This window comes from Athene cunicularia (assembly GCF_003259725.1).
Source record: "Athene cunicularia isolate RWA chromosome 27 unlocalized genomic scaffold, athCun1 chr27_part1, whole genome shotgun sequence".
In the NCBI taxonomy this organism is placed as follows: domain Eukaryota; kingdom Metazoa; phylum Chordata; class Aves; order Strigiformes; family Strigidae; genus Athene; species Athene cunicularia.
The window spans coordinates 4281950-4304953 of NW_020799138.1; the positions used below are offsets into that span (position 1 = coordinate 4281950).

Here is a 23004-nt window from a genome sequence, read left to right on the forward strand (position 1 = left end):
GTCAAAGGTGATTTTTCCGTGTCACAAAGCACCAGCGGTGCACGGACAGGCCGTAGACGCTTCTACGAGGGGATTCGGTATTGTCCTACTTCTCCCTACCGCGGCATCCGTCCTGACCACGGCGGCGGGGACGCGCCACTCCCAAGATGGCGTCGGCGAGCGGAAGCGGAAGTTGGTCGGCTCACGCGGGGTACGCCGGGAAGGTGGTGTGGGCACGCGGCGGCGGCGGGACCGGATTGTGCGTGTGGCGGGGACAGCGGTGCGGCTGCGGAAGGGAGCGGTGGGGTGTCAGCGCTGAGGGGACCCCGAGGCGGGGTAGGTCAGAAGGTTTCGGGGGAACAGCGGGGCCGGGGTGCGCCTCGGGGGGACACGGCGGCCGGGGTAGGCTGAGGGGACGCTGGATTTGTGGAGGTCGTGGGGGACACCGGACCGTCCCTCTGCTCCGCCGCGCCTGAGCTCACCCTGTCCCCCTCAGGTCCGTGCCGGCGGCTGACAGCAGGTCCCGACCCCGCGGAGGGCCCCACCCGGCGCCGCCATGGGCAAGAAAAGCAAATTGGGCAAGAGCCGGCGGGACAAGTTCTACCACCTGGCCAAGGAGACGGGTGAGGGGCTTGCCTGCTAGCTGCGGGGCACGGGGGGCTGCAGTCCTGGTAACCCATAACCCCGGTAATCCATGACCTGCGGCTCTTCCTCCCACAGGCTTTCGCTCCCGCTCCTCCTTCAAGCTTTTGCAGCTCAATAGGAAGTTCCAGTTCCTGCAGAAGGCCCGGGCACTGCTGGACCTCTGTGCAGCCCCTGGCGGGTGGTGAGTGGTGTGAGGGCCCCAAGTCACAGCCCAGTGCCACCAGCTGCCCCGGGACCCTGTAGTAAAGTGACGTGTGTTTTCTGTTGTTGTGTCTCTGCCCTTAATGCCAAAGCCGATCCCTAACTCCCGGCAGCACAGTTTAAGGTTGGAGGCTCTCCTAGGATCCTGCTGTAGCTTCATTCCTCTGTTTTTTCCAGGCTGCAGGTGGCTTCCAAGTTCATGCCGGTTTCCAGCTTGATCATTGGTGAGTGATAGGATGTGGCAGGAACAGACTCGGGGCAGGGACCTCCACCACATCCCTGGATGTGGTCAGAGAAAGGGGATCCTGGACTGAGGATCCTGGTAGGAGGAGAGGGCAGGAGGGGAAGCCCTGTGGGATGGGCTGGAGACCAGTTTTGAGTGGTTGCAGTGTTCATATCTCTTCCTTACACTAGGAGTGGATTTGGTCCCTATCAAGCCTATTCCCAACGTGGTGACGCTGCAGGAGGACATCACCAGTGAGAAGTGCCGCCAGGTACAAACCCGCCTCCCATGCCCCAAGCGTCACATGCCCAACTGGCTCTGAGCAGGTCTGTCTGCGATGGGAGCGGGCTTCACCCCACCCACTCAGCTGGGGTTTGCTCTCGGGTGGGACGGAGTCAGAGCTGAGCTGATTTGGATGGGGGATGCTGCCCCTTGATTGTTGCAGAGGGGTCAGTGAGAAAAAAGCACATGTGTATCCCTCAGGCCCTGCGCAAGGAGCTGCAGACATGGAAGGTGGATGTGGTGCTGAACGACGGAGCACCCAACGTGGGAGCCAGCTGGGTGCATGATGCTTACTCCCAAGGTGGGGCCTGCCTGGGGCCAGCATGTGGTTTTGGAGGAGTATGAGGGGCTCATCTCATACCCTAGCAGGGCACGGTGGCAGTGGTGTGCACTATGGGACAGGGAGCTGGGCAGTGGGGACAGTGACGACTGCTGACTGCTCTTCTCCTCTGCTCCAGCCAACCTGACACTTATGGCCCTGAAACTGGCCTGTGAATTCCTCTGCAAGGGTGGCTGGTTCATCACCAAGGTTTTTCGTTCCCGGGACTACCAGCCGCTCCTCTGGATCTTCCAGCAGTTCTTCCAGAAGGTCCAGGCCACCAAACCCCAAGCCTCCCGCAACGAGTCTGCTGAGATCTTCGTGGTGTGCCAGGGTGAGTGGCTGGTGGGACCTGCAACTGCTGGAATAGGGTTGGGAAAAACCTACTGAAAGCTCCTATTTCTCCATCCCAGGTTATCAGGCTCCAGACAAAATTGACAGCAAGTTCTTTGACCCAAAATATGCTTTCAAGGAGGTGGAGGTTCAGACTAAGTCTGTTAGTGAGCTGATCAGCAAAAAGAAGCCAAAGGTATGAGTAATCCCAAACATACAATAAAGGGTCTGGGAACTGGAGCCAAAGAGATTGTAATAAGCAAAGTTGCTCAGGAAAATGAAAGGTCTGGGGATGCAAAGTGGCATAAGAGACAGTTTTGGAGAGGTTTACAGCCTTAGGGTGGTACAGTAATAGAGAAATGATGATACAAGTTGTGAGGCTGGGGATAGATCAGTAAAATCCTCCTTACAATGGCTGGCTACTGGATTTATGTGTCTTTAGGACACGGGACAGTAAAGGTCATGTCAAGTGGCCTCAGCTGGGCATGGAGCTGACACAAACCTCCTGTCACTGTCACCATTCTGAGGCTGAGGTGGGACTGGGAGACATGGGAGCTCTTGGGTTGGGGCTGGTAACTTGCTCTCATCCCTAAGTCATGTGGGCACATTTAGTGAACGCTGCAGCAAGACATGAGTTATGTGACATTAATCCTTTTGGGGTGTTGAAGGCGCTTGTAGTGCCCTGCCACGGCTCATACAGCTCTTTCCTCCTGCAGGCAGAAGGCTACGCAGATGGTGACACAACCCTCTACCACCGCTTCACCCTGATGGACTTCATCAAAGCTCCCAACCCTGTGGACTTCCTCTCCAAGGCCAATGAGGTGAGTGCTTGGAGTGAGGGGGACCTTGGAGGCCCCCGAGATGTCCCAAGGAACACAGAGCAGTGAAAGGAGGGAGCCGGGTGCCCCCCAAAATGGCCTCGTTCTTGCAAAGGGGAGGTGAGGCAGGAGCCTGCCTGGAGTTTAGCCAGTTATTCTCCTTGTGTTTTATAAGTCGATTATTCTTACGGAAGAAAGGAACTTAACATACGTGCTTAATTTACTTCCTTCTGCTCCATCCAGATCACACTGGGGGATGGTGAACTGGAGAATCACAGTTCCACCACGGAGGAGCTGCGTCAGTGCTGCAAGGACATCCGCGTGCTGGGACGCAAAGAGCTCAGGTACTGGGGGCAACTGGGACAGGGCGCTGTGAAAAGGGCCCAGTGGGTATTTCTAACGATCTGCCTTTCTGCACAGAGCCTTGCTGAACTGGAGGACCAAGTTGCGGCGTTTTTTGGCCAAAAAGCTGAAAGAGCAGGCAAAGGAGCTGGATATCAAGTAGGAACCACGGGGTTGCCTTAGAGCGCCAGCACAGTGGGATGGGCATGTGGCCAGGAGAGATGGTTTGAGCTCCTTCCTTTTGGCAGCCTGAGCTCTGGAGAAGAGGAGGAAGGCAAAGAGGAGGAAAAGAAGGAGAAGAAAACCTTGCCAAGAGCTGCAGCTGATGAAGTGGGGAAAGAAGAGGAGGAGGTAGAGCTGGCATTGGCGGAGATGAAGGCCAAGGAGCTGGCAGAGTTAAAGAGGTAAAAAGATTTCATGTGAGGAGAGATGCGGGAGCACTGGGGCAGCAGAGCACAGTGGGGCTCGTGGGGAGAGAGCGGGGTAGTGTCAGAGCCTGTCCCTCTGCTGATGGTGGGGGTGGGTGGTGGATCTGGGCTCCTCGGGGTTGTCTAACCCTCTGGGCAGGTGAAGCATCTGTTCCCAGCTGGCGTTGGCACCTCCTTGTCCCAGGTTTGGGGACCCCTCAGAGAGGATGACAGTGCTGTTGAAGGAGACCTGGCTCTGATGTGGCAGTGGATGAGCTACTGGGATGTGTGTGTGGGGAGGGGGGGCAATGTAGCCTCATTCTTTTGCCTCCTTCAGAAAGAAGAAGAAGATCCTGAAGGAACAGCGGAAACAGCGTGAGCGTGTAGAGCTGAAGATGGACCTCCCTGGTGTCTCCATTGCCGATGATGGTGACACCAGCATGTTCTCCCTCCGGACTATCCACCAGACTCCGGTGTGTGGGGCAGGGGGAGGCCAGGCTCCCAGAGTCACTGGGGCCAGGACTGCAGTGGCCACACAGCTGACAAACTGTGGCCTGTGACTCATCTCACTTGTATTGCAGCTGCTGAATGAGGTGACCCGAGGGGACATGGCATCGGCAGACGCCCTTCTGGAGATAGGACCCGGGGATGATGACATTTATGTCTCAGATCAAGAAGAAGAGGACGATGTGTCCCTGGCCAGCGATCTGGACCCAGAGGAGCTGCTTGAGATAGAGGCCCGTCAGCGCCGGCTGGAGCGGGAAAAGCGAGAGCAGGGTGCAAAGAGGTGAGAGCCGGGAGAGGCCGCGCTGGGTCAGAGCTTCCATTGGAGCAGCTCCAGGGTCCAGCAGTGGGCACACCACATCCTGGCTGGGGGGGGCAATGATTCTGCTGCTCTTTGTCATAGTGTGAAGTTTAAGCAGAAGGAAGAGGAAGAGGAAGCGGAGGAAGAGGAGAATCCCCTGCTGGTTCCCCTGGAGGAGAAGTCGGTGCTGGAGGAACGGCAGACCAGCCTGTGGTTTGGGAAGGTGGGTCCCACCGGGCTGGAAATGACAGGGCAGCCTCGGCCCCAGCAGCTCCCCAGGCCGCCTGCCCTGACCCGCTGCTCCCCATCCCCAGGACGCCTTTGCTGGCATCGAGGATGATGCAGATGAGGACCTGGAGCTGCGGCAGTCACAGATGTTGGCTGAGAGACAGCGTGAGTCTCAGAGAGGTTAGTGGGGGCTGCATCGCTGCGGGGGACACTGGGGGACAGCCCCACGGCCCGGTCTGGGGCACTGGGACGGACCATGGTGGGGCTGCTACTCTGAGCAGGACCAGAGGTCTCCAGAGGTTGTTTCCAGCCTGTATTGTTCCATAGTTAACGAGCTGGTGTTAGTTTAGTGTTAATGATCTGCGCCTCTAGAGGAGTGGTCTGCAGTGGGCTTTGCCTCAACACTTTCTCACCCTGTGGTTCCTGTTCCCCAGACAAAGCAACAAGGAAAGGGCAGAAGGTGGTACCCCAGGAGGAAGCTCCAGCTGAGCCCCCGCCTGCCACAGACACAGGCCCCGACGCTGGCAAAGCGCAGGATGAGCAGAGCAGCGATGATGACAGCAGCAGCGACGAGGAGAGGTGAGGGCTGGGAGGGGAGCGGTCTGGATGTTCTCCCCCAGCTCACAGTCCTCGCGAGCTGGGAGCTGAAGACCCCAGCCCTGACCACTCCCCTCCACAGGCCACTGACACCGGTGGGGAGGAAGCGGAGCCGTGTCGAGCCGGGTGGCTTCGAGGTGGTGCCCATTGAGAACCCAGGTGAGGGGGGGTGGGTGCTCTCTGTGCCCATGGGCACCCAGTAAGTCCCTCTTTAGGGACAGGAGGCAGGGTCAGGCCATGTTTACCCAGGCTGGTGGGGCTGCTTGCTGCTCCCTGGGTCTCAGCCTGATTGAAGGTAGGCCAATCTTTAATCTGTCTGTACACTGCAGTGAAAAGAGCCCGTGTCCTGGATGCAGAGGGCCTGGCGCTCGGCTCCGTCATCGCCACATCCAAAAAAGCCACACGGGATTTGATTGATGATTCCTTCAACAGGTACTTGCAGCTGTGGTTGTTGGAGGGGGAGCAGTGTTTGGTCCCCCAGCAGGAGACAGGCCAGGGGAGTGGCAGATGTATTGGTGTGGGGAGCCCGTGTCCCACTCACAACTCACCTGAGTGCTCCCCAGATATTCCTACAACGAGGACGAGGGAGAGCTGCCAGAGTGGTTCACAGAGGAGGAGAAGCAGCACCGGCGCAAGCAGATACCCGTGGACCGGCAGACGGTTGAGGCGTATCGGCAGCGCTGGCGGGAAATCAATGCCCGCCCCATCAAGAAGGTGGCAGAGGCCAAGGCCCGCAAGAAGCGGCGGGTGAGTGGGGCTGTGGACGTGACTGGGTGCTTTGTCCCCCCTCCCGGGTGCTCTGTCCCTGCTCCCATCCCCCTTGTCCTTCACCCTCGCTGTCTTCACAGATGCTGAAGAAGATGGAGCAGATGAAGAAGAAAGCAGAGGCTGTGGTGAGCACGGTGGACATCTCGGAGCGGGAGAAAGTGGCCCAGCTGCGGCGGTGAGCTGAGATTCAGATCCCTTGCGTTGTGCTGGGCTGGTCCGCAGTGACGTGGCCCTGCAGCCCCGACACGGGGACAGCTCCTGCGCGTAACCCGGCAAAGACTGGACCCAGTGTAGGCTGAGGGGGGTGGCAGAGCCAGTGAGGGAGCCCTGTCTTTGGGCACAGAGGCCCAGCAGAATGCTGGGACCCAATATTGGTCTTTGGCTACATCTCACCTTTTGCCATTCTCCTGCAGCATCTACAAGAAGGCTGGGCTGGCCAAGGAGAAGCGGCAGGTCACCTACTTGGTGGCTAAGAAAGGCGTAGGACCCCGGGTGCGCCGTCCTCCTGGCGTCAAGGGCCAGTTCAAGGTTGTTGACAGCCGCCTGAAGAAGGACGTGAGGGCTCAGAAGCGCAAAGAACAAAAGAAAAAACGCCATAAATGATGTGAGACTAGCTCCATCCTCATCGAGGGACTCAGCTGGGGGAACAGGCACTGCTGGCTCCTGTCCTCCTGCCATGGCCTTGGAAGCCAGCATGGGGACAGGGCTGTGACTTAGACACACAGTGCTGTTCTGTGCCTTGATGTGACATTGTCTCCTGTCCTCCTGGGGCAGGGAGGGTTTATTTGGCCTTGGCACTGTAGTATCAACCCCCTTCCTGCACTCGCTGTGTGGCTGCATCTCCCAGTCTCTCACTGTTGCTGGCTTTTCTGGGAAACTTGCTCTCCAGGGATGACACGAGCACCCTCACCAGCCCTCGCTGTCCCCAGAGAAGTTGTGGCTTATGGAATGGCTCCCTGGGCCGTACTTGTCACCGAGGTCTCAGGACAGTGGCTGCTGAGCACTGAGGCAGGCAGGTGTTGGTGACCTACACGGAGCGGCTCCTCGGTTACAGCAGAATTAAACCGTGGTCTGAGGCAGCGCCGGGAGGTGTTGTGTGTCCTGGCAAGGTGAGTGCTCTGCGTGGCCAGCAGCCCTGTCCCCTCCTGCACCGCTTGTCAGGCGGATAGGGCTGTGGGGCTGGGATTTGTGCTCAGGGTGCCTGCCTGCCTCTGCCTGCTAGATTTGTCTCTGGCAGAGCAGCTGCACCCTGATGGATTCGCCTGGCAGCCAGCCAGCCTGACATCCCCCCTCCCTGCCCCACCAACCCATTCCAGAGCAGCCACTCATCCCCGCCGCCCCTCCATCATACCATGCCAGGTGTGGGACACTGCAAGTTTAAGAAAGACGAAAAGATGCAATTGAGCAAATGTATTTATTTAGACCCAGGGCAGGGGCTGCGGGACTGCAGCTTCACTACATCAACAATCACCTGACTCTTGTGATGGCTTTGTGGAGATATCCCCAGGTCCCTCCTGGTGACAGGGGTCCCATGTTAGAGCCAGGGAGGGGACTGGGGTAGCACCATGACTCCAGGGAGAGCAAGAACGGGTGATGGTTGTGGGGACCTGCTGGGTGAGGGACAGTTTGTCTGATGGGAGGGAAGAGCTCTTGGGAAATGGGCTGGGTTTACTCTAGAGGAGGCTGAAGGGAGACATCATGGGCCTCTACAACTCCCTGCCAGGAGGGTGCAGAGAGGGGGGGTGAGTCTCTTGAGCCAAGGCCCCAGCGCCAGGCCCCGAGGGAATGGCCTCAAGCTGCCAAGGGCAGGATCAGGCTGGCTCTGAGGAAGGATTTCTGTGCAGAAGGGGCTGTTGGGCGTTGGAATGGGCTGCCCAAGGCAGGGGGGGAGTCCCTGGGGTCCCTGGAGGGGTTGAAGAGTCGGGCTGAGCCAGCACTGAGGGATCTGGGGGAGTTGGGAATGGTCAGGGTGAGGGTCATGGTGGGGCTGGAGGAGCTGCAAGGGCTTTTCCAACATGTATGATTCTGGGATTATATTGGTGCTGTTGCAGGGCCCTGGGGAGGGGAGAGGCCAGACCTGGTGCCGCTGAGCTCCCTGGGGGTGTGGGGGGCGATGCACTGGGGTGTCCCTGTGACGCCACCACTTGGCTCCTCAACTGAGGTCAAGTACCTGGGGCAGGGGCTTGCAGAGCAGCAAGTCTCTGCCCGGGGGTCTGCGTCACCCCTTGGCCGTGGCTCCGTTGTGTCCTGCTGGGGTGGGAGCTGCGCTGCAGGGACAAGTGGCTGAGTCCCGAGTGACCCGGGCTGTGCTGGGTGCGAGTGGGGCTCTGAGCGTCTCTGGGCCACGTCCCGACTTCATGGAGGGTCAGGGCCAGGGCCAGGGTGGGAGCAGAGACCATTGGCTGTTCTGGTCCTCGGTGGTGGAGGGAGTTGGGGTGAATGGAGGGCACCAGCTGTCAGGCTTCAGGCTGTGCTAGAAGTTTTCCTGCTCCTGACTGTCAGCCTCTTCAACAACAAATATGGGGGTTCTGTGAGAGAAGAGTCCCTCTGCCCCCACAGCCGCACTCGGCTGCCCCTGTCCCTCCAGCTGAGCTCCATCCCTCAGAGCTCAGTCTCATCCCTGTGTGACTCCCAACCCACAGAGAGGAGCTCTGCAGGAGGCAGAGGAGGGGAGCCAGGGCTCATGGGGGTCTGAGCCCCCTCAAAGAGGCACAGCTCCTCTCTGCACCCCAGAGCCTGGAGGCTGGGTCCTCCCTGACCTATGTCCCCCACAAACTCTGGCCAGCCCATCCCCATGGATCCCTGGTGCTCCTGGTGGGGCGTCTCCATCCCCACTCTCTGCCCTCCATCCCCTGGGTCCAGGGGCTCAGCCCAGATTGGCCCTTCAGGGTCGGTGTGTGCCCGTCATGGTCCCACTGTTGGGGTGACCCCTCTGCTCTCTCAGGTTCGACCCCTACCTGAGCTGCAAGGTGCACTGTAGGCAGCATCTGTGCGGTCACCTGCAACGGGAGGGATGGTGACTGATGGGCTCAGGGTGAGCTGCTCACGTTAATGAGCCAAAGCTCGTCAGTGTGAACTGAAAGCTCAGCCTGGTCCCCCCACTCCACAAGCCATCAGGGTTGCAAGGGGTGGCAGCAGGGCCAGACGGCCTGGGGCCACATCCCTGGTAAGGCTCACCTGTCTCATAGTAGTCGTAGAGCGTCACAGTGGCCGGCTGGAGGTTCCTGACTGGGAAGTCCTGTGTGGTGGTGAATGAGAAGGTCTCCTCCTCCTTTGTCAGCTGTGGAAACGGCCCAAGGGTGAGGTGCAACCATCTGTGATGGGGAGGGATCCCCACACCCCTGCACATGGGGTCCTGCTGCTGTCCCCGTGCCCCATCTCACCTGGTCCAGGTAAATGGTCACCTGGTCGGGCTGCACCTCCACCTTCTTGACCAGCTTCTGCCTCTTCAGCTGGAGGAACACAGCTCAGGATGGGCAACAGCTGCTTGGTGTGTGCCCCAGCTGGGGCCAACACCTGGGGTGGGTGCCCCAGCAGGGCAGAGGAGGCTCCAGGGGCAGTGGGGGTTTCTCACCTCCACCATGGAGCTCTTGTCGGGGATGTAACCAGAGGGCAGCTTGGCCTCGATGACAACCATGTTGGTGGCGGGACGCTCCCCAGTGTACCTGCAAGGGCAGAGCCCCGGGGTGGGGTTGGGGTCTGCCCACTCTCCTTGGCTGCTCCCAGCCCCTCTAAACACAGGGGGCAGCCCCAGCCCCTACCGTGCCCGTAGGAGGAGGCGGAAGCGGGTGCTGGCGTCCCCCGTGCACTCCCGGGGCTCTGTCTCCACGCGGAGGTCGAACGTCCCCACGCTCGGAGGGGGCGGCACGTTATAGCGTAGGGTCACCTGGGGTGACACAGGAGGGTTAGGGCCACCGAGCGGGCTCCACACAAGGATGGCGACCTTGGGCCGTACCCACCTGCACCAGGGCACAGCCCTGCCCACGGGCTCGGATCCTGTATGTCCCCGGCAGTTCGTGCAGAGCCGCCCGCTGCAGCACCAGCCGGTTGCTGTTGTGCAGCACAAAGTCCTGCGTGGTGCCCGTCGGTGCTGTCACTGTCACCATGAAGTCCCCGTTGCTGCTGTACGTCAGGGCGGCATATTTGGCCAGGGCTTGTAGTGCCACAACGGTGTCCTGGGTGTGGAGGAAGCACAGAGCCAGGGTCACCCCTAACTGCTGGTACAGGGAGGGGAGGCTTTGGAGGAGCCCCCTGGACCATGGTGGTGGTACCTGTGTGGAGGCGAAGCCCCCGTAGGGGTTTTGCTGCTTGCTGAGCCAGCGGACGATTTGGGAAGCAGTTCCCAGGTCAGCAGAGGACAACTGGGGCTGGGAGAGGTAGGCCAGGAGGACGTAGGCGGTCATCTCCACCTCCGCTGGTGCGGCGACAGCCCAGGAGGGCTGCGAGGGTGGCATAGCCTTCTCCTTCCTCTGCCAGTAGAGCTGCCCCTCTGGGAGTAAAGTGAGTGGGAGCTCAGCCCCCCTGCTCCGGGGGTGTCTGGGGTTGGGGGTAGCATGGGGTGACCAGGGTAGAGGATGGCACTGCCCAGAAGTGCCCCTGCCAGCGACGGGTGGTACCTGCACTGACGCTGTGCTGGGCCAGGCTCTGCAGCTGGGCTTGCTGCTGCTCCCTGCGCCCTGCCAGCCCAAAGACGTAGGCCAGCAGCGCCTGAGTGTAGGGGTTGTCTGTGGCTGAAGCCTCCAGGCACTGCAGGGCTGAGCTCACCATCGTGTCCTGGCATGGGACCAGAGTCAGGAACAAGTCCATGGGCATGGACATCGCTCAGAGACCTCATTTCTGCCCAGTAAGACCAGTTGCGCCCAGGTCTGGCTAGGAGGTGGCATGGAACAGACAGACCCCCTGCCCCAGCACCCTTCCAACCCCACCAGCCCCACCAGGGATGATGGGGTCATCCTCACCTTTGGCGACAGCCCCAGCTCCAGTATTGCAGCCGTGACATAAGCCGACAGTGAGAGCGTGTCTGAGACACCACCCTGCAAAGGGCACAGCGGGAGACAGGTCGGGCATACGGTGCCATCAGCACAGGGACTCCCCCACTGCCTCCCCATCGGGGACATGCTGGGGCCAACCTGGCCCTAGTCGTGTGTCCCCATGTCCCACCCCACTGACCCACCTGCAGGGCGTTGTTGAAGAGCTTTCCCACACTGCGGAAGCAGCCCGTCTGCTGCTGCTGCTTCTGCAGCCAGCGCAGTGCATCGGTGATGTGCCGCTCCTCGATGGCCACGTAGGCTCTGGCTTGTCCGAAGGACTTGAGGACAAATGCTGTCAGCCTGTGAGCCAGAGGGACATCAGAAGGATGTGTGCCTGAAGCTGGAATGTGCTTGGTGGCAGAAGGACCCCCTAAGCACAGCTGGTCCCCGCAGGGGTGCCACTGCACAGCCTGCCCGAGCCCTGTGTGGTCCCTCACCAGGTATTGCCACTGGGATCGCTCTTCCCGAAGGCGCTGTAAGAGCCATCATCATGTTTATAGAGCAGCTCTCGCTGGTACCCTGTGGGGAGGAGGTGGGGATGAGTCTTTACATCATGGTTTGACCAGGAGATCCCAGAGGCAGCCTGGAACCCAGACCCACCCCGGGGTGCAGGTAGAAAATGGGGAGGGGGGATATGGGGCAGTTGTGTCCCTCAGCAGCAGGGCAGGGTGGGACAGGGAGAGGAGGGGACCGGGAACACTCACCGCTCTGCAGGAAGCCCTGCGCCTTGGCGCGGATGTCGGGGTGCAGCTGCCCGCTCTTCTCCAGGTACTGCTGGATGTAGATGTTGGGGGCAAAGCGAACCATGTTCTGCTCCCCACAGCCGTAGGGCATGGCCAGGAGGTGGTCCAGGTTCTGGAGAGCGTTGCCCATGATGTCACCTATCCCAGGGGGATATGAGGAGCACCGTCATCAGCTGTGTCCCCTGTACCCCTCCCATCTCAGCTCTGGGTGGTCTTGCCTCCTGCTGAGCTTGGGCCATGGAGCTCTGCACCCTCCCTGCCCCAGGTGGTCCCCTGTCCCCTGTCTGTCCCTTACCCATCACGGTGATGTGGGCTCGCTGGGAGCCCTCCAGGATGTTTGCAGGAACCTCCAAGGAGATTTCTTCAGTGACTGTGGGGATGGAGGGCAATGACAGTGAGGATGCCCATTTCCTGCTGGCCCTGCCCCATGGCGCCCTTGCCCACTCCCTTCCTGCTCTGACCCTCCACAGGCTCAAGGCTGGGTTGCAGCATCTTAGCTGGGATCCCCTAGGGACCCTGGTCCTTGACTTCTGTGGCCTGGTGGCCCTTGTGACCAGTGGCCAAACATCCTGCCCCATGTTCCCACAGCACTGCCAGACGCCCCCAGCCGATCCTACCTTCCTGGCAGAGCAGGGAGTTGTGCGCCTTCTCCACCAGGATGCCCCCGGGCTGTGGGGAAGCAGCACCAGAATAGGTCAGAAGAAGGGACCAGCCGTGTTCCCCTGTCCCACAGGATCATGCCTGCAGCCCAGGCGTGGAGCTGGGTGCTGTCCCACTCCTGGTCCTCCCACTGCACCCCAAGGGCTGCTCGGACCCTGTACCCAAACCTAACCCACATTCCTCCTCCATAACCCATCTGACCTGCACCAGCAAGGGCTTTATCATGGTGTCCACGCGCCCCTGAGCCGGCACCACGGGCATCTCATTGCCACAGAGCTCCTTGGAGCTGAGAGCCTCGGTGCTGATGGTGATGTTCACCTCCCCTGTGAATGCAAGCAGGGCACTCAGTCCCCACGGAGCCCCCCAGCCTGCACGGCAGCCCCATGGGCTTGCATTGCCCCTGGGGCTTTGTGTGGGGCTGGTTGGAACCAGATGGAGGTCACCAGGCTGAGGAACGGTGCTGTGAGGCAATAGGGAGCATGAAGGAAGAGCAGAGGAGAGCTTCCCAGGCAGCACTGCATTTGCTCCTGTCCTCCTTGCCCACCCCATCCTCTGAAGGGATCCCCAAGCAGCAGGGCAGGAGGGTCCTGCTGTGGTCCTGGTGCTCTGTACCCAGGCTGGTGGCTCGCACGCTCCATCGGAATGTCCTCGCTTCGTCTGCACAGATACAACCGCCGTACAGCTCATCCGCGCTCGGCGACACCTCCAGCTCCGCTGACTCCACCAACGTCACCTGAACCTGCCAGACCACAGCCAGGGCTCCATCAGCCCCCGCCAGACCCCAGCCCCAGGGCCCCCTCCCCAGCCCCACTCACCCGCAGGCACTGCCGCAGGTAGTTGAAGACGGTGGCCACAAGGGTGAAGGCTTCGTGGCGGACCACGGCGTAGGGCAGCGCCAGCTCCACGAAGAAGGGCTTGAAGGCCGTGAGGGCGGTGGCAGGGGCCAGCCCCAAGCCCAGCGGGGACGTGCAGAACATCCCGGCTTCCCACTTGGTGATGGCATCGGGCACCGTCACCGCCACCTCTGCAGAGCCCCCCTCCCTGTGGGATGGAGAACATCTTAAGGCCATCCCACCATGGTCACCCACAGCTGATGCCATCCCCAGCTGGACTAGCTCTCTCCCTGTGGGAGAAGGACCCATCCTGACGTCCTCAACTTCCCTCCATGCAGGAGGAATGCCCTGGGGACCATCCTCACTCACCCCACAGGGATCAGGTCCCACAGCCACGTCTCTGGGAAATATGTCCGGGGTGCTGGTGGCTCTTCCTGGACATTGGCGACAGGGATAGCAGGGCTCATTACTTTCAGGACATCAAGTCGTTCAGGCAAATCGGTGACATGTAACTTGGCACCTGGAAAAGGCAAAGCAGAAATTAGGGTCCACAGGTCTCTGCATCTCAGCTGTACATTGCCTGCAGGCAGTGTGAAGGTGGCCAAAATCCTTTTTGAATCCTCAATCCCTTTGATGTTGAATGGATTTTCAGGATGGCTCCAAATCCCTCTGAGGACACGGGAACCAGGACTGGGCACCAGTTCTTTGCTCTTTTCTCCTGAGAGGGCTCAGCAGAGTGAGCAAACCAAGGGCTGTGCTGACCTCTGGGACCTTGGGAAAGCTGCATCTCAGGCAAGCCGAATATCTTTTTGCAAACATCACTGGTCTTGGCATTGGTGAAAAGTTTCAGTGCTGCGTTCTGTGAAAAAGAAAAGAGGTTGAAACCAGGCAGGAGGAATATCCCCATCCCAGCAGTAAATAGTCACAGGGCTGCAGAAGATGACAAGTGGAGAAGCACCAGAGCCTGGCATTCGTGGGAAAGGGAAACTTTGCCATGAGTGTGGCTTTCATGGGACAGTGCTGTGGTTTCCCAGGACACTGAGCAAATCACAGCCAGCTCCTGGATGAAGAGGAACCAGGAGGCACAGGCAGGCAGGGCCTTTACCTGAAATAACTTGTAGGTGTCCACCTGGGAACTCCTCTGAAAATGGTATGGTAAGTGATGCCTTGCCGGAGGGAGAATGAAGTCTTGCTGACTCACTACAAGTGGGCTGACAGGAAAGTCATAGTCGATGGGATAATCCCAGGGAAATTCTGGACAGGGTGGTGGGTCCTGAATGCTTCTAGGGTAGTCAAATTCGGGGAGTACTTTGTAGACCTGGGAATAAACATGTGTGATAGGTACAAAACCAGCCAGGCACCTACCCCTGCCCAGGATCAGGACTGCCAAGGAGCCAACATGGCACCACGTCTCTGTAGGGGAGGTCCAAGCCAATGTCATCTCTTCCCATCCCCGGCTGGTCCCCAGGACTGCAGAAGGGGCCTTGGACCCTGCCATCACTCACCGCCTCTGTGCTGAGTTCGGCCTCAGGCTTCAAGAGCAGCACACTCCGGTCCACGGCACGGACAGCACACAGGGATCCCGGGGCAGCCTCCAGCTTCAGCTGCAGTGCCGAGCCAGGCAGAGCCCTGTCCTCTGAAAAAGCCATCTTCACCTGGGGAGGGACAGGGATGTCAGGTGGCAAGGGCAGGAGTGAGAGCCACTTCCCATGCAGGAGCAGCTCCAAGCCATGGACATGGAGGTCTCTTCTTGACAAGGATAAAATCAGGCTTGAGGGTCTGGGGATTAGGGCATGGGTTAAGGAGACTGTGCCACTGTGATACATCCAGAGCAGGATGGACTTCAGGGCATCAAGCTATGGACAAGACATGGTGTGTTTTCCCCATCTCCAGCAGCCTCCACTCACCGTGCTGGGGAAGCACTTGGCCACCTTGAGCTCGGTGCTGTCAGCCACCATCTCGCTGTCGGGCAGCACCACGTAGCCCAGCACCTTGGCCCTGGGTGCCAGCTCAGGGCCAATGGGCAGCTCCAGGGAGAAGGATCCTCTCAGCCCTGGGCCATGGGAAAGGAGGGGAGATCAGGCACAGAGAGCAGAGCCCTGCACAGCCCGTCCATGCCTCGGGACCTACCAGCCTCTGCAGGCAGCTCTTTCCTGAGGACAGTGGCAATGGTCCCCTTGGCCAGGACCTGCAGAGGAGAGATGGGAACAACCAAAATGATGCTTTGTGAGGAACCAAAATGCCCTGATGGAGGATGGACCCAGGAGTGAAGGTGTTGGGATAGGTTTTGACCTTGCCCAGTCTCCAGCCCCCACAATGTCTCCCATTGGCATTCAGGTCCAACAGTGCCAGCAGACACCTCTTCTATCAGGCACAGGCCTCTCAGTCTAGCCAGGACAAGACTACTCATTGTCTTGTCCTCAGGGACGCTACCACAACTGTGTGTAGATGTGGATCGTCACACACAACCGCCCTAACGGCCGCTGCCCAACCTCCCTAGTCTGGGGCTCACCAGGAAGACCACATCCAGGCTCTTCAGCTCAGTCCCCAAGGCCTCCTTGCTGAAGATGTAGTCCACCCAGAGCTGCTGGGACTGGCCACAGGGCAGCTCCCTCTTTAGCTGGCGGATCTGCAGGAAGCTCCTGCTTGCCGAGAAGAAGGGTCTGAGATATGCATGGGCATTTTCATAGGTGAGTCTCGAGCCATCGTTCTGGGCGTGAGCTGTCTTGTTGACTCGACCCTGAGCAATGGAGGAAGAAGTCAGGATGGTGAAGCTCTTCAGCAGGCCATGAGGTACTGGTCCTGGTGTCAGCAATCACTGGTGCAGGCTTGGAGAGGTGCCCAGCCCTGTACTAGTGGAGAAGGCAGCACAGGTACCCCCGAGAGGTGGGTCACTTACATGCAGGGAGACCGTGCCACTCCATCCAGAAGTCTCCAGCTCAAAGGAGGCTCTCCCTGATCTGTCTGTCAGGAAGGTCTGTCTTGTATCTTTTCCTTGCTGGCTAACGATGAGCAAGAGCTGCTTCTGTGGCAGCACGGCACCATCAGCTCCCTTCAGCAGCATCTGCACCAGGAGGGAAGGGGAGATGCCCCGGGCTGGGCTGCAGCCGTGGAGCAGAGGGCAGGGGTGGGATAGCAGAGCTGGGGGTCAGAGGGAACAGGATGGGGTGCAGCAGGGTGCAAGGACGCCCCATTACCGTCCCAGTGTAGGGAATCCCAGGCTTGTAGAAATCATCGATGTTTTCAAAAGTGACAGTGAAAATTTCAGGTAAAATCTTGCAGCTCTTGGTGTTTTTCAGCTCCAGCCCTGTGAAGAGGGAGTGGGGAGCTAAGGTTCTTGTGAGGACACAGGGCACAGGTTAGCTGCTGCCAGCTCTCCTGTCACAGCGCTGAAAAGTTCCTGGACATTTTAGGCTTTCCCTCAGCAGCTGGCAGCTTTGAGCACAGTCTGTACCTCCTAGAAGAGGAGCAAAATCTCTACAGCATGTTTTAGACCTAAAACCAAGGTGCAGCTGGCTGCAGAGACTTCAGAAAAGATGCTCCACCCAAGCACCATGATGCAGGGCCTCCTCAGTGCCAGTGGGCCTGGGACAACCCCTGGTCTCTTTTTCTGAAGCCAAGCCACTGGCAGTCATTTCTGGTGGGTGAGGTGGATTACCTCACAGAACAAAAGCCACGTCACCAGACTGGGTGAAACCACTGCCTTGTGTCGACTCTCTGCTAGCTGTAGTGTCAGGGAAGCTGTTGGATCTTGGAAAGGTGGTTTTGCCTCCCAGCCATTTCTCTGGTCAGAATTAGGAGTATGGCCTGGTTGACCTAGCTCATATCCGTGCCTGGACCCAGTCCCTGCACACATGCACCTCTAAACCACAGCGTTGCTTTTGGGCTTCCCTGGAGAAGGCCGATACACCTGTGCCACATGCATTTGAGTGCACACAGGAATGAACACAAAGCCGCACACGAGCAGCAGTGCCCCTGCCCAAGCAGGAGAACGCTGCCATCCCTACCTGTACCATCCTCCACCAATGACGCCTGGACTTGGATTTGCTTCTGATATCTGGAGTTGGTCAGGTTGAAGGCACTCAACAAAACCTCAGTTGAAAAGCAGCCATTCTTCTCAGTCTGGAGTGAGAGTGTCAACCCCGTTAGCAGCAGTCCTGGGAAGGGGGGAAGGGGCTGTCCCAGCGGCACCTGTGCTCCCCAGCTGTGCTCACCTGCCCGCTAACCTGGATGCAGTTCATCTTTTTCTCAGGGGCATCATAAATGCTGTACACGTGCCAGATGTGCCTGAAGGGCTGGCACAAGCTGGCCTGGATCTTCCCCTGGACAGGCTTCCCGTAGGTGTACCTGTTGGGTGGAGGGAGGTGAGGGTGGGCCTGATAGACCACATCACCTTGGATCTCCCCATGCCTCCCTCTTCCTGGCACAGCCTGTTTCAGGCTCACCGTCCACAAATCTCCATCTGAAACTTCTTGTCCTTCTCCAGCACCACAGCAGGGATGTCAATGGTCATCTCAAACTTGGGCAGCACTGATGGAGAAGCAGAAGGAGAGAGTGTAGTTGCTCCCAGGACAAGGACAATGGTGCCTTGGGGGCCAGGGGGGCCAGGACATGCTGCCCACAACGACATGCCAAGGTGGGACTCCCACCCACCGTGCACCTCTTGGTCCCACGTACCATATTCCTCCACGCTGAAGGAGTGGCTCTTCCCCTCCGCCTCAATGATGTACGTGCCCAGAGCTGGCTCTGCAGCCAGCGGGAGGGACAGGTCCACGATGCCCTGCCGTGGGCTCACCTCCTGCCACTGCGCGATGCGGTTCCCACTGGGATCCTGCACACAGGGACATGTGGTGTCAGCACCCTGGGGATCCCAGCACCCCACACTAAAACAGCCCGTGGCTGTGTTATACTTCTCCCAGCCATGGTGCCTTCCCAAGCCCACACCGCCCAGGAGCCTCCCTCCATCTCTCAGACTGACCTTCAGGAAGACAAGGGGCAGCTGCAAAGCAAAGAGAACATGGTTAGAGGAGAAATTCAAAGCCTTCCTTGGAGTCTCACCAGGGTGGGGGACATTTATGGAGCTGTGGATGGAGTACAGTGAGGGTTATTTGTGGGATGCTGTGGACTTCCAACACTTCAATTAGCTTTGGGATTGATTCTGAGCCTGTGGGCTGCTCTAGCTGGGATGAGCTGAGGGCACTGGCAGCATGGCATGGAGAGGTGGCATCTCCTAATGCCTTCACAAGAAACCAGCAACCATTTAATCTGGGCACCTCCTGTGCTTCCAGAGACACAAATGATTGCTTGGGGGGCCAAAGACTGAACTTGAATGTAATCCTGGTGTCTGACTTGGTGATATCAACAGCACTTTCCCTGCTTCCCACATGTCATCGCTACATCCCTAACTGAAATTTAAGTGGGTACATTCCCATGTCAAACATGTAATTCTCCTTTGTCTTTCCTTAGCCTGTGTGAATGCCACAGGGCATCCCTGTCCCTGGGAAGCACAGCCACCCAGGCAGAGCTGGCTGGGGCAGGATTCCCGAGAAGGAAGGCGCTGGCTGACTCCCACACCTCTCTCATGGTTTGCAGAGACTGTAGGAGGGCAGTGCAGAGGAGCCCTGTTGCCTCCCCCCTTCCCCAGCCCCGCTCTCACCTTCTTAGTGCTGGGCATGAAGTCTTTATCCAAAGAGACAATTCGAAACGTCACTGTAAAGAGCAAATAGGGATGCAGAAGTGTTGTGGTTTAACCCCAGCCAGCAACTAAGCACCATGCAGCCTCTCGCTCACTCCTCCCACTCCCAGTGGGATGGGGAGGAGAATTGAAAAAAAAGTAAAACTCATGGGTTGAGATAAGAACATTTTCCTGACTGAATAAAGTAAAATATAATAATAACAATAACAATTAAAGATAATAATCATTGTAATGAAAAAGAATATAATAAAAAAGAGAGAAATAAAAGACAAGCGATGCACAATGCACTTGCTCCCCACCTGCTGACCAATGCCTGAGCAGGGATCAGCCCCTGCCGGCCAACTCTCCCCAGTTTCTATACTGGGCATGATGCCCTATGGTATGAAATAGCCCTTCAGCTAGTTCAGGTCAGCTCTCCTGGCCACGCTCCCTCCCTGAAAAATTCTTAACTCAGGATAAGCACTACTTAGCAACAACTAAAACATCTGTGTGTTATCAACATTATTCTATCACTAAATCCCAAACACAGCACTGTGCCAGCTATAGGAAGAAAATTAACTGTGTCCCAGCCGAAACCAAGACAAGGAGTGGGTGCATCTGCAGAGAGGGGGGTTCCCCATGGGGAAGGTGGATGGAAATCCACCCTGAGCCCTGCAGTGGGGCACTTCCCCCCAAGAAGCACGGCGTCCAGCACTGCCAATGTGTCCTGGCATTGCCCTGGACCCGTGCTGGGGGTCCCAGTGCATCCCAGGATGAGCTGCCCTGTTTCCATGCAGCATAGGAGCAAGGCTGAGCCTTCTACAGCCCTCTCCCACCAGGTCCTTCAGCCCAGAGCAGGGTGGTCCATCCTGCCCACCTCACCTTGCTGTCCAGGCTTGTAGACAGCCTTGTCTGTCTGTATGAAGATCCCAGGCTCTAGGGCTCTCAACATCACCTTCTTTGTCTTGGAGACATCCAGGGAATCTCCCTGGATTAAGACATGCAGGTCTACAATTTCCTCCTTCCCTTTGGTGGGAGCTGGAGCCTGCAGGGGAAACACCAGCCACTGAGTGAGGACAGAGGGATATGCCATGGCCAGGATGCTCTGCTCACTCTGACTGACCCAGAGCAATCCTCACCCACAGGGACACCTTCCTCAAGCCAGGGCCTTGGAAGAAATGTCCCCCCAACACCCTGTGCCAGTCTGCAGGTCTGCTACCAGGGGATTATTTCAGCCTCCAAATAACTGGGCTGAGCCTGAAGTTGTTTTGCCTGCGTGGGGGATGAGATGGGGAAGGCACACTTGCTCCCAGCCCCATGTGGAACTAGAGCTCCATGCTCAGGAGACTTGGGGGAAACTGCTCTGCCTGGAGGCAGCATGGTGTCCAGTAGAGCCCCCTCCACCGTTACAGCTGTGCATGGGGTGGCACTCACGGGGAAGGTGATGTTCAAGTACAGATGAGGCTCCTGGACCATCCTCTCCAGCAGAATGATGTTATGGGTCCTGTCTTTTCTCTGGAGCTGGATGGTCACATGGACAGGCTCATGGAGGCCACTGAGATGGACCCACAGCATTGCTCTGTGGGGGTGGTAGATCACAGCTGGGGATGTGACCACATAACTCCTGTCAAGGACAAATGCTGACATGAGAAGTGTGGCGATGAGGCACATCCCGGTACAGCTGTACCCACGGAGGACTTGAATAGCTCCTGGGCACACAGAAATCTGTGCTGGGGTGCAGAGCCACCTCCTCCAGCCTCCCCGCTCTGCTTCTGGGCTCCCCTTGACTTCTCAACTCAGCAAAGCAAAGGCTCTGCTCACACAACTGCAACTGAAGCAGCACCTGAAATAAACCATCCCAGAACCACCAGCCCCAGCAGCCCCTGAGTGCCAAGTCCTCGATGCTCATGAACAGGGACAACCACCAACATAAGTATTGCCATCCTGGGCAACAATGCCATGCATGGGAAAGGTTAGCTCCCACTACGTACTGCTAAAGAAATAAGAATAAATACCCTCCCAGTAGACACAGACAGACACAGAGAGGGCTTACTGTGCTGCAGACGCCCCAGCTGCGAGGTGCAGGATGAGGAGAAGCAGGACGGGAAGGGCAGCTTGGGACCTCATGTCTCCAGCTGTAACCAGAAGTCAGGGACACCACAGCCTCCTTCTCCAGGTGTTTAACTGCTGTAGACCCGTGTTTGCGCTGCTCCAGGCTCTGAAATGAGATCTTTGCTTTCCATCCAGTGAGCCAACAAGGGGTGGCAGAGGAATCCAGTGTGGACCTGCAGATATAGCCAAGACAATGTTTACCATCCACCCACAGCCTCCTGGGTTCAAGGCTCTGACAGGCTTTTGCAATTTGAGGAAAGGTTCCCATAGGCTATAGAGGTTCCAAACCAGGGGGCAGGATCCACCTACACACTGGTTTGCTGGGAAATGATGGCAGGAGGGAGTGGGAATGAGTTCCCCAAACAAAAGTGGGCAACACATCATGAGAACAGGCTGTGAGTTCGTGGCGATTTCCCAGAAGGGCCTGTCTCCAGGTATTTCAAATTTAGCCAGACAGTAGCCATTTGGGCTGATCACAGGTCTTGGTCTGTCTTCTTGCCCAGCTGCCTCCAGTTTCATCAAATCAGTTATGGGCCCAGGAACAGGACAGCCTTGTCCTGTCGTGCCAGCTCCTCCCACTCTCATTCTTCTGTGCACCGTGCTGGGGCATGGGATGAGCTTCCGCTTTCTGTCCTGGTGGGAATTTTGGGAAGCTGAGGCAGCTCCAGAACAGCCACATGGTGTCCTGGGCACATCCCCTGCTCTGGGGGTTTGCAGTCCCCTTCCCTTTGGGGCCATGGGGAGAGGCAGAGGGAGTGCTGTGGGAAGCCGTGGATGGGGCTGGCCTCTTTCCCAGGGGCTCTCAGATGACCACAGCTGCTGTCCCCATGCTTGCCCTGCTTGAGTATTGGTGGATACAGCCCTGGGCTCACCTCCCTGCCCTTCAGGAGCAGCCCCACATGGTGTCGGTGTCTGGAGGAGGCTGGTGCCACCACTTGCATGGACACGAGGCAGGAGCACGGCCCCAAGCCCATCCTGCGCCCCAGGATGTGGGCACAGGTCAGTGCCCCGACAGGCATCCCGGGGACTGATGGATGTGACAAGGAGCTCGGGGCCATTGGCACACCGAGCCCCTCGTGGGCCGGGACAGGGTGCAGTGGGGGCCATGAGCAGCATGGCCAAGGGGAGATGGATTCAGGAGTGGAGGGGACCTGCCTCTCCTGTGGGGCTGCTGAGGGGAAACATTTCATGGAGGGTTTGTCATTCGGTGCTGCTCGTCACTTTGGAGCAGAAGCCAGAGTGAGTTGTCCCCCAGCCCCTCCTGACCAGGCACCACCGACCCCACCTTGTGCTGTTTCTCCTGCTGCCTTGTGTCCCATGCAATGAATGCTCTCTCTGGTTTGGTCTCAGCTTTTTATTCAGGAAAGCAAGGTGAAGGTCTGGCCCCATTTACACATCGTTAAGGCAGACAGGAGTGCTGAGCCCCTAACACAAAGTGCGATTTGGGACACAGGGCTGGCTTTGGTCAGGGATGGGGGGAAAGAGCCTGAAGCAAGGGAGCTTTCTTGCAAGAAAAACATTATGCTACTCCTACTTCCCTTACCCCACTGGCATTCTTCTTCATTTCTCAGCCTGCTCAGCTAGGACAGGGACAGGGACAGGGCTGCACTCAGGGCCGCCCTGAGCATCCTCTCCATGCCCAGCCATCAGGCACACACTGATCTCCCAAGGCTTTTTGTCAGCGCAGGGTCAGCTCACCCACCCCGGTCCCCTTTCCGAGGGATTGCACTGGCATCGGCTCAAGGGAAACCATCATGCACGGTGGGCAGTAAAGCCGTTGCTCCCCGGGCAGCCCCCAGCCCCCACGGGCTGTCAGGGCTGCTGGGGAGTGGGGCTGGGTTTCAGAGTCCTTGTCTCCAGCATGTTGCTGCAGGCTCCTGCCGGGTCAGATGAAGGGGACGAAGGGATGGGAAAACGCTGCCAGGCCTCGAGACCGTGGCTGTCTGGAGGGGTACGACGGGGTCAGGAGCAGAGGGATAGCCAGGAAGCTGCAATTTTCCTTCAC

At 58.4% G+C, this 23004-nt stretch overlaps 2 protein-coding genes across 5 annotated transcripts; one reads left to right on the forward strand and one right to left on the reverse strand.

The window, feature by feature from the left end:
• The first annotated feature begins 185 nt into the window (after positions 1-185).
• Positions 186-7029, forward strand: FTSJ3 (FtsJ RNA methyltransferase homolog 3). 4 transcript variants are annotated; one of them, XM_026864578.1, is made up of 22 exons: positions 186-206; positions 476-602; positions 700-805; positions 1003-1049; positions 1240-1319; positions 1532-1631; positions 1789-1983; positions 2063-2178; positions 2699-2803; positions 3044-3144; positions 3221-3301; positions 3391-3546; positions 3887-4022; positions 4131-4336; positions 4457-4577; positions 4669-4762; positions 5017-5161; positions 5262-5338; positions 5509-5611; positions 5743-5926; positions 6028-6122; positions 6361-7029. In XM_026864578.1, the coding sequence occupies exons 2-22, from the start codon at positions 536-538 to the stop codon at positions 6548-6550; spliced, it is 2505 nt and encodes an 834-aa protein (XP_026720379.1). In that variant the 5' UTR covers positions 186-206; positions 476-535; the 3' UTR covers positions 6551-7029. The 4 variants fall into 4 exon arrangements, with proteins under 4 accessions (XP_026720379.1, XP_026720376.1, XP_026720377.1 ...); XM_026864575.1 differs by lacking the exon at positions 186-206 and adding an exon at positions 227-246; XM_026864576.1 differs by lacking the exon at positions 186-206 and adding an exon at positions 227-238.
• Positions 7030-7872: 843 nt separating this feature from the next.
• On the reverse strand, positions 7873-21130 carry LOC113489105 (alpha-2-macroglobulin-like protein 1). The gene is given in 37 exon segments (XM_026864619.1): positions 7873-8452; positions 8905-8946; positions 9125-9227; positions 9331-9399; positions 9522-9612; positions 9709-9833; positions 9907-10122; positions 10219-10436; positions 10564-10720; positions 10906-10980; positions 11121-11277; positions 11415-11496; positions 11682-11858; positions 12016-12090; positions 12338-12389; positions 12582-12703; positions 12993-13119; positions 13196-13421; positions 13583-13733; positions 13976-14072; positions 14319-14531; positions 14719-14868; positions 15121-15266; positions 15344-15401; positions 15726-15953; positions 16113-16277; positions 16411-16520; positions 17221-17335; positions 17428-17560; positions 17659-17743; positions 17891-18044; positions 18192-18212; positions 18870-18922; positions 19770-19932; positions 20322-20511; positions 20941-21031; positions 21034-21130. Coding segments are annotated over 37 exon segments (4566 nt in total). The 3' UTR covers positions 7873-8420.
• Positions 21131-23004: the final 1874 nt, after the last annotated feature.